General features: G+C 41.2%; 1 protein-coding gene across 1 annotated transcript; it reads right to left on the reverse strand.

The window, feature by feature from the left end:
• Positions 1–5,332: 5,332 nt before the first annotated feature.
• adrb2a (adrenoceptor beta 2, surface a) lies at positions 5,333–7,440 on the reverse strand. Its single transcript, XM_019884399.1, has 2 exons — positions 7,255–7,440; positions 5,333–6,899 (listed from the first exon to the last, which is right to left on the reverse strand). The coding sequence occupies exons 1-2, from the start codon at positions 7,420–7,422 to the stop codon at positions 5,649–5,651; spliced, it is 1,419 nt and encodes a 472-aa protein (XP_019739958.1). The 5' UTR covers positions 7,423–7,440; the 3' UTR covers positions 5,333–5,648.
• Positions 7,441–10,828: the final 3,388 nt, after the last annotated feature.

The following is a 10,828-nucleotide window of genomic DNA, read 5'->3' on the forward strand; positions in this document are numbered from 1 at the left end:
CAAAATTATGAAGTCAGTACAAAGCAGTGTTTGTGCTTTTAGTTGTGCAAACATCTGTGGTTTTTGCGCTACATGAATAGTTTTAGAAATAGTGCTGCAAGAATCACTGTTAGTTTCAACATTTAAAAAAAAAACCCATAAGATCCTGTTGAGTTGTGTTTTCTTTTTTTTAAACGTATATTTATAAAACATTTCTCAGCCCCCTTGAGCACCAGGAGATGAAAAAAAAAATCCTCGAGCCATGATTGATTCCACAGACAATACAGTTTCAGCCACCTTCTGCTGGATTTCATGGAATCGGCTGGCATTACAGAATTTTCAAGGGCCATGTTAACAATGAGTGCTTCTTGTTGGGGGGGAAAAAGAGATGTTCTTCCACCCTCATGTGATCATCTTTCAGTTTTATAAAGAGGAAAATGCTCATATGCAGCCACCAAAAATCATATTGTCATGAGCATTACAGTACTTACAATACACCGCTAGCATTCTACATGTCAAACTTTTTTTTTTTTTTTTTTTTTACAGGAATCAGTTACCTGCTCAAATTGGGATAGACAATTTGCTCTACTTCTCTTAATGTAATCAATTGGGAAAGACCGGTTTCCTAAATGTATGCTCATTGATCGAAATCAGCTGAATTTGCTGAATTTTTCATCCCAAGTCTTCAAATGGCACAGCCATGCATCAGTTGTCAAAAGTAATGTTCACATTTGAACATATAGTGCATGTAGTTGACAGCATATGTGCATCAGTTTCGTGTCTTCTGTTATTCTATTGAATAGCAGCAAATATTACATCAGCAGGCTGTAGAAGCCGTGATGTTTTATTACGTTTCTTTTGGCTGAATCAAACCCATCCATGGAGTCATTCCTGCTTTTCTAACCTCAGGTCAGGTGGAGCTAGTTTTTCAGAACGGGACCAAGAAACTTGAGTGAGTTTTTACATGCGACTGTGTGTGCACGCTTGTAGGGGAAGAAGCCCCTGGGAGCGTCGGGACTGCAGACATGGTGGTGCCTTGTTCGCTTAAGTCGCCAAAATGTCAGGGGACATTTCAATCTTTTGAAGAGAAACTTTTCACACGCTCTGACCCTAATTGCTGTAAATCACAAACATAATCGAGAAACTGGATCTTATGGACCAAAGCAGATCTATCTACTATCCCATCTTATGAATTGTTCAAAACATGAGAATGCTGAATTTGAGCTTCAGCATGTGATCCTCTTAAGACAGACGCTTCTGTGCATTTAACCCTTTCATGCACCCTATAACCTGATAACATAATAAGCTGTCCATTGTAGTAAAGGCTGTTCCTGAAAGGGTTAAAGTCAAAGCAACAACCATGATGCATTTGATAATGTTTGGGCCAAAGGCTGTAGCTATGGGAAGCTAATAATACAATATAATAATATCAATCAATTCATGACATCCATTCATTTTGCAATCAGTCATCCTTTTTTTTCAATTGATGATCATATGCAGGGTCACAGGAAGCTATGCCTCTAACCGAATTGTCCTGAACCAAAAATCAAAGGTTCACCCTATTTGAGGCTGCATAACAGACATAAATACTGTCGATGTAACGACAATGACAATCACAAGCAAAATGTGTCCCATGGCTCTTTGTCGGGAACTGAATCAGAAATGATGCTTTCATGACACGGAGTCGTTCATCTCTGTTGTCAGCTTGTGTGCAGTGACTCGGTTAAAGACAGCAAGCATTTCACAGACATTTCTCAGTGTGCAGTTTGTGTCCTGTCATAGCAAGAGATTCTACTCCGTGACAAATGAGGAAGAGTCAGTTATAGATAATGGGCTTTTTTTTTTTTTTTTTGCCTTTGGTGTTACCCAACAAAGACGAGTATTGACAAAAAAAATCTTCCATTTGCAGTTATTTAACACATTCATGTAACTTCAAGGGGAAAGACCAAAAGAAATGGAAAACTTTTAATCACTTCAGGGGATCAATTAATTTAATGTGCCATGATAAGAGAATCAGTAAAAATAAATACAAACAATGGGCTCTTGTGTGAAGGACAACTATGTAAATCCTGTGTATAGTTGTGTTTTAAGTTCACTCTAAGCATGCAGGTATGATTAAGTTTATATATTGCAGCTCTGTGAGATAGTGGTCGGCACATCTGCCTCACATTTCTGTGGCTGTGGTTTCAAATCTGGGCTCAGAAACATTTGGAGTTTGTCAGCTGGGTTAGGCTCCAGCTCAACCGCAACCCCATATAGAAAAATGGATCAATACCTATATTCTGTATTTTAAACCAGAAAAAAATGCAAATGAATACTCAATGAACATGATGCAAGTATCCAAGTAAATCCAAATTGAAGGCATATTGGCTTTGGTTTTTGGACACCTGTCCTGCACAATCTAAACCTACATAATGTAATGAAATTTCATGATCAAATGTCAGCTTTTAAAGATGAATAATATTATCAGGATCAGACACTGTCAAAGAAGTGCTTAATAAGTTCAATTAAATGTTGTTGTTTTTTTTTAATTCACGTTATAGTGTGTGTGGTGCACAACAAGACTGTCATACATACTATACAGCTTAACCTCGAATAGAGAAATAGGGGAAAAAAATACACCACTGCAAAGTAACATAAATAACACAGTACGGTAATTATTATTACATAAATACACACTGACGGTGTCTGTGGTGTATCTCACCATCTTTGTAAAGACGGATGGTTCTGTCATTGGACCTCGTTACGTTCGTATTAGATTTAGCTCATTTGATTGGTAACTTTTTGGTTCTTTTCTCAAAATAAGATGCCATTGGAAAAAAAATGGGGGAAATTTAGAAAACAACAAAACCTTGCCCAGTTTTGTTTGTCTTTGTTCAACAGTCCTTCTGTTCAATTGCACTCACTTGCATAATAATAATTACAATAATAATAATGATAATACAAATGTGCATTTCAGAACTCCACAAAAGAGTAGACCTCTTCTTGTTGGGCCATTTAATGATCAGAAAATGAGGACAATACATGCCACACGTAAATAATTTAGTTCAACAGCTCCAGCTTTTCATAAATATCACAGGACATCACATGATGCAACAGACATATACCCACAACAAACTTGTGCATGAAGGAGTTGAAAAAACATCGAGTAAACATCGAGCTGCAAGAGCGGCCACTTATCACACAGTGGCTGAAGCATATTTAGTATTAATAATTCACACATCAACGAGCCACAGCACTCCACCAGACAATCATATACATATATGCAAAATCACAATGAGAGTCAGGTCATGTGAATAGGCTAAGTACTGAGTGACTTCTGGTGTTCTTTGCTCTAATCGTAAAATTCTACAAAATGTTTTCCAGTGCTACTCACACCATTGAAGCCTAATGGCCATGAAAGTGAACTTCTGCCTTTGCATGCCATTGCACTTACACACAGTTATGCTTAACCAACTAATATGAACTCTCTTGTTTGACTTTTTTCCTCATCGGGAATTCAAACGGTGTCGTGATTTCCTTTCCTCTCGTTGAAACTGTAGATATCAATTGGGTTGTGGACACACGAAAAGTAACCACTTAGTAGTTAGAGTTTGAGCTGCAAGGAGAGGGCACCGCCAGGAGGGAGCAGTGTGGATATACGACTGAGTGCGGTTCAAAGCCGCCATTAATGGGGCTAAACAGATTACTTGGAAAAGAAATTGCAACAGCCAGCACATCAGCACAAATACACGTATACCATTCAAAATACAATTAATTGAAAAAAAATGAGAGCTGTGTTTTTTACGCACCTGAAAATTGACAGCGAAATTCACAGGTGCACGTAAATAAATAACAAATGTAGTTAGGAATCATGAACTTTTCTTTTTTTTTTTTTTTTTTTTTTTTTTTTTTTTTAGACACAATACAGTGAAATGACATCTCGGGAGCATTTGTTATGACATTAAACCCTTGAATACTTTATAATCATTCACAAAGAAGAAAAACAGGGGGTGTGGGGGTGAGGGACTAAAAACGGGTTTTGTTTTTCACTTCACACACATTTGACGTACAATGACCCATTACATGCGTCAATTTGCTCTGCTTTGCCACGCGAGATTGAACCGAGATATACTGTGCATGGAGATACAAAGTTCACGGGGAGCCAGGACAAGGCTACACTCAAAAACAGAGGTTACTAACACTGATTGTGTTTCCTCCTCCGGCCATCTATTGCGACATTTAGCAAACTGCCGCCACCATCAAAATAAGTTATCATAACCTGACTCAAGAGATTCCACTCCCTCAAAGCAATTGAGGCTGAGAATGTCAGCTGTATCTCCTATAAAGTCGTCCTCATAAGACTCATTTTTCAAATTGGTCCTTTGGGGAACGGCAGCATTCAAACAGGGAACTTAGTACAGCGATGTTGTTTTTAGGGAGGAGATTCGATCTTGTCGCTTGACAGCGGCGATAATGGATTTACTTTTGTTTATCGGGCTGGGCTCAGCTGGATTGGGGCACTTCCTGGAGACAGACACACCAAGGGAAGAACTCGGTGCCAAGACTCTTCTGGATTATTTCATGGCGCTATAGATGAAGTCTGGAAATTGTCCTTCAAATGACAAACGTGCGCTGCTTGTCTCTTGTCATTAAGATGATTCGTACAAAACACATCTTGGCCGCTTGTTAAGCTATTCCCACCCTCCGTGGGGTATGAGAACACACACACACACACACACACACACACACACACACACACACACACACACACACACACACACACACACACACACACACAGGCACGCAGAGAGCCACAAACACTCAATGTTCATGTTGTAAACACGGTACTCTCATTCAAACACAACATTGAACAAAAAAAACACTTGTGCATTCATTGGGTATTACATTCAAATGAACCAGTGCACTCAAGGGAATTAATTGCTTGCTCAGCAAGTGCCGCTGACAGCATTTCGAACAGTATGCTTTTAAGGAAACATTAATGGTGAAAATGGAATTGCTGATTGCTCTACAAATGTGCAGGTTTTCATCACAAAGCCAACAGAGAATGGCCCCAGGCGTTGCTCAGCTTGTACCGGCGAGACGGAGATAACTGTTATTTATCAGTGGTGCTATCTGCTACACAACCTCCCAAGGAGCAGGCTGTAAAAGGGAGGTCAAGCTTAGCGGGGGCCTCACAAAACAGCTGAAAGGAGTTTGATCCCATACCTGTTGTTTATCTATCGCATTGTTCACCAAACACGGGAACCTCAGTGAAGACAAAACGAAGCTGGAATGCTTTTGGAATGTTTCACAAATAAGCACCACCGATGGTGAAATTTGAAATCTAGCCGGATGAATCGACAATGCATCCTCCTTTTTTTTTTTTTTTTTTTTTTTTTTTAAAGCGAGGATAGATCAAACGGCCTCAGTGCTATCACGTTGTGGCAATACGAATGTTCAAGCGCACTTTCAAGACGACGATGTGGTGAGGTAGACGGAATATGAACAGAATGAATCAGCACAATTTGTCAACAGTATTTTTGTAACATGATAAATATAGTTTCCTCTAAGCAGAATCCTGCGCCTCTACCATGCTTCTTGACTGGCCTTACCTGCCAAAATCAATAGGTGCATGACAGCAGTGTAAACATGAAAGTTGGTGCCCTTTGGGCTAAAAGTCTCATAGTTTAAAGTACAGCCTTTACAATCGCGGGGTCTTTGCTGCAGTTCCCGTTGGAGTCCACCGCTCTGTCCTCAACATTGTCAACACATGCTCCTTGCTCCAAGCAGCCCTCGAAGGCGTCACTGTCTTCTGAGTTGCCTTTACTCCGCCCCTGCGGCTCACTCTGCCAACTGTGTCTATCGCAGATGTATCCATTCATAGGTCCCGCTTTGGAGTCGTGGTTCCCTTTGAGGCAGAGGATTTCCTTAAAGGCATATCGAAACTCCGGGCTCCGGCAGTAAATGAGCGGATTAAAGGCTGAGTTTGCGTAACCTATCCAGTTGAGGATCCGAAAAGTCAGGTCAATGTCTTCCACCTTCCATATGGCAACCACCACGTTGAGCAGAAAGAAGGGCAACCAGCACAGAGTGAAGATCCCCATGATGATGCCCAGCGTCTTTAGGGCTTTGTGTTCCCGCAGACAAAATTTCATCTTCTTCTGGCCCCGCCCGATGTTGGCGTCCATGGGTTTGAAACTGTCGTTGTTGTGAAATCGCCCCACGCTTTGATCAATCTTTCTGAGCTGGCGCTTGGCCTCCTGGAAAACTCGGCTGTAGACAAACACCATGATGACCAAAGGGATGTAGAAGGAGATGATGGAGGACGTGATGGCATAAGCCATGTTGGTGTAGAATTCACAGCAGTTGCTATCATTGGTGCACTCTTTCGCTTGTTTATCGTCAGATATCCACCATTTCATGTGGATGGGCAGGAACGATATCAGGGCGGCGATGATCCACACCAGCACCACCACAATGCGAGCCTTACACTTTGTCAGCAGGGTCTGGTAACGGAAGGGCGAGGTGATGGCCAAGTAACGGTCTATGGCGATGACACACAAGGTCTCAATGCTTGCGGTCACACAGAGAACATCGGTCGCCGTCCAGAACTCGCACCAGAAACTACCAAAGTGCCAGGTTTTGAAGATGATATAACAGGCGCCGAAGGGGACCACGATGAGACCCATGACCAGGTCGGCGCAAGCCAGGGAGGTGATGAAGCAGTTGGTGACGTTTTGCAGACGCTGGAAGCGAGCAATCGCCGTAATGACCAGGATGTTGCCGAAAACGATACAGAGGATGAGCGACGACATGATCATGCCCAGCACGATCATTGTGGCCTCACTGAAGCCCTCCTCGCCTTTGGTCACATCTGATGTAGAGTTGATCATCTCTGGGCTCACATTGAGGTAAAGCGGAGGGCTTGGACTTCCCATCTGCAGAGAAGCGATTCCATTAAAAAAGAAAAAAAAACAGAGTACAATTGGGGCTTGGACTTCCCATCTGCAGAGAAGCGACAGAATTCCATTAAAAAAGAAAAAAAAACAGAGTACAATTTTAACAGTGGCTTGATGAGACCGAGATAGTGTGCACAGAAAAAAATACATGTAAAAGAAACTCTTAAGAAAAAAAAAGTAAGTACTGAAAAATGCACACCCACATGTTGGCCGTTAGTTAAATTACCCACCAAATGTTGCCAACAAAAAACAAACTATCCAGTCCTGCAAAGGTTGAGCAAAGCCAGTTTTTAAAGCTGATTTAACCAGCTGACCGTGAAGTAAAATTACTGACCTCAACAGGTGGTTTCCTTCCTTGACTTCCCCCTGGAAGAAAAGTCACCGTTTGATGACTTTTTTGTTGAAAAACTTCAGCGCCACGTCTTTCTTTTCGACGCACTTTCTCTATACTGCTGGTGTTCTCACTCAAGCTGCCCCTCAGTTTAGCAGCACTGCTTCTCATGTGTCTCTCAGGCTATTTGTCAGCGCCCTTATAACATGCACTGATGACATCACGGCCCGGGCTCAGCCAATCAGGAAGCAAACAAAGCAGAGGGAGCTGTGAGCTTCAGAGAGTTTGAACACATTGTCCCTGCAGCTGTGACTGCCCGAGACAAAAGCTGCCGACACAGAACTACTTTAAGTTCTAAAAACTAATGACAACACATGACTGCATTTTGTTGCATCATTTTCCAATTCACAAAATGTGTTCAGTCATGAATTTGGAGGGCTTTGGTTCTAAGTTGGGTGGAAATTGCACACACATGCAGTCAAACTGGTAAGCTCAACCTCATTTAAGTATTATGGCTGCCAATTTTCCATGCAAAACACATGCTCATTCATAGTGGTTACTAGTCGCCTTGTGCACATCCAGATAAGAGATGCCCTTACGCAATAATAAAATATAGACAGCTGTTTGTTCAATTTGAGGGCTACGCACCACCCCTCAATAATTTACGGCCACAGCCCTTGCTCTTTAGTGCACCCAAAGGAAGGAGGTGTGCATTTATGAAGAACTTACATTATTTCCATCTGTCCTCATTCCACATCTTCATTGCAATCTTTCCAGACACCTTTAATATGCACTCATCGTCAGGCTAGCATATTGAATATATGCGTGCCACATATTTAGCTCGCGGAACACACAAAAGATAACCCATCTATCAAATGACAAAAGGCAAAAAAAAAAAGAAAAAAAGAAATACAATTAGATAGAATAGAACCAACACTCGAATTAACCTATGAAATTCAAACAAAAACAAAAACAAAAAAACTAGAGTCCGAAGAGAAGACAACAGCCTGCAGGTTTTAAATATTTGCAGTGCGCTCTTATCTCAATGCTTCGTAATTCTAATTAGTGTACAGACAGTTCAATAAAGTAGTGGCTTTCAAAGTGTGGATTTTAGGATTAGAAAGTCAGCAAACGATCCACCTCAGTTTCTTGTGTTTGGTGACCAGAACACATCAGTCATGCTGCCAAGTATTCAAATGTCAACTTAGAGGGGATGGCTGACGCTGTGCTTACAGCACATACTGCTCAATATGCCTGCCTGAGCTTCAGTGCCCACTGCAAACATGTCCTGCTGCAACACCTTCATACATTCGGTCATCGGGGGGTGGCAACCTTATTTTATACTCGCTGTACTTTCGGGAGGTTAGGTCACAGCATTTCGATAAGATTAATTCACAAAGAAGCCTTTGATATACTTGGCTGTGAATAACATCTTGTCCTGCACCAGGAATCAATGATGCTTCATGGAGGTCCATGTGCTGGTGCCACAGGCGCTGTCTTTTACCCTTCTGCCTCACAATGAGCTCTTAGAGAGTTCCATCTGACCCGTGACGCAAAAGGAGATCCAATCAAGTCCGCCTTGTTCTCTCTGTTCATGTGGCAAGTCACGTAGATTTGCACCGCATCCTTTAATCAGGTAATCAAAGTTACACACATAGAAATGGAGAGATAGGACACTAATTTCCACACTTCATATCTTAATTTAATGATTACATTCAACCAAAATATGAGTACAATCAACAGTTTGTGTTAAAATATGAATTATTAAGGACCTCTAATAGCAATTTGCAATTGTACTTCCATTATCATACAAAGTTTGGTATTAACTGCTGACGTAAAGTTTGTGCTGAAAAGACAATGTTTTTCTTTGCGCATATTCAAAAGCGGATGAATGAATTCTCGAGTATTAAGTATTACGGGCCTGACGCACTCTCTCGCTCTCTTTACAAAAACTAGCTAAAGCAGATCCTGCTCGTTGGCTGTCCTGGTGTTTTTGCAAAAGGATCTGCATGTTTGATTACTCATGACTGGCTTCCTCTGTCCGAGATATTTACATTCCTGCAACCTGTCATTTGCCAGCCGAATCGCATCACTATTGCCAAAAAGATGGAAGTTCGACGCAGAAAATTCCTTTTGAACATCAGCGACACCGTACAGTCAACTGATTTAAATGTTTTCCTGCCCCTTAGTGGTTTGATGACCCAGCCTCTGCCTTCCACCTCCCCATGCGAGAATTTTCCTGAAGAACAATACCTGGAGCTGTTATTTCTTCAGGGAAATGAGAGGAAATGCAAGGGCCTCAAAACGCTCTCCACCTTTCGTTCTCATGTGGACGCTTTTTACTGCTTTTGTGCTTGTGTGACTACAATACCCGAGCGGCACCAATGCAAACAATGCGAGCTGAAATCAGCAAGGGATTTCCAGCCGGTTAAAGCAAATAAAAGGAACTAAATTCAGCAAACATTTGTCATTACTTCAATTCATGGCAAATATTTATCATTATTTTGTCTCCAGTAGGCGTCCCAACTTGAGGAAAAAAGAGAGAAAAGCATGTGCATGCATTTTCCAACACACACAAAAACGGTCCCATAAAAATATTCACCAATCACTACCAGTCACAGTCCATTCAATCTTTTTACCAGGCACTTTGTTATGTAATTAGTCGGCACAAATATATCCATCCTGGGATTAATCCAGAACAAAAACAATTAACCGATTTGATTTCCAAGGCTCCTGAGGGACTGTTCTTCTGACCCGTGAAAATTGCCGAATGACAACCAACGACCCAAAATTCAGTTTGCAATGCCGTGAGTGCACGATGGCCTTGGTGAAAAAAAATGCTTAAATGCGCATTTTTATTTTCATCAACATCATATATTGATTGTTAACTGGAAATTGATATGTTTGTATTGTTTGAAATACAGTCGTAAAGTGCAAAATCAGCTGGAAACAGAACACTTGATGCCATTACCTACACGCGGGGACCATATGGTTTGGGAGTGAAATAGAAAACGCATGGTTTCACACTCGAACTTCTGTTCAAATACAGCCGGGTACAATCTGCTGCCACACGGCGCTAATCCTGTGAGTTTAATGTGTGCTCTCTGGCTGCATCTGAGTAAAGAGTTTGGCATGTGTTGTCAGTGTGACTTTTTTTTTTTTTTGCTCATGAGGATGCTATGAAACACATCCAGGAGATAAAAGAGACAGAGAGGAAAAAGAAAACACCACAATTCAATAATTTCAGACATGGCTCACTACAAATCACAAAATATACTTGAATCATGTTTTCATGTTTCAGAGTGTCGTAATTATAATTTATACTTAATATAATGTGATCGATTTTTGGATCGTACATTTTCAAAGTCTCCCAGGCATGTGTGAACATATCTTAAACCAGGGTTGATTTTTTTGGGGCCACAATCTCATGCATTGGGGCTGATTTTATTCAGCTGGAACTGATGCCTTCGACAAGGTGGAAGGAATTATGATCAATTTGAAATAACAGGCTCAGTTGGCACGCAAAGCCTGGCTTTATCAAGAAGGCAAAACTCATGTGAGGAAACGGACTTCTAGA

This window comes from Hippocampus comes, unplaced genomic scaffold, assembly GCF_001891065.2.
Source record: "Hippocampus comes isolate QL1 unplaced genomic scaffold, H_comes_QL1_v1.1 scaffold156, whole genome shotgun sequence".
In the NCBI taxonomy this organism is placed as follows: domain Eukaryota; kingdom Metazoa; phylum Chordata; class Actinopteri; order Syngnathiformes; family Syngnathidae; genus Hippocampus; species Hippocampus comes.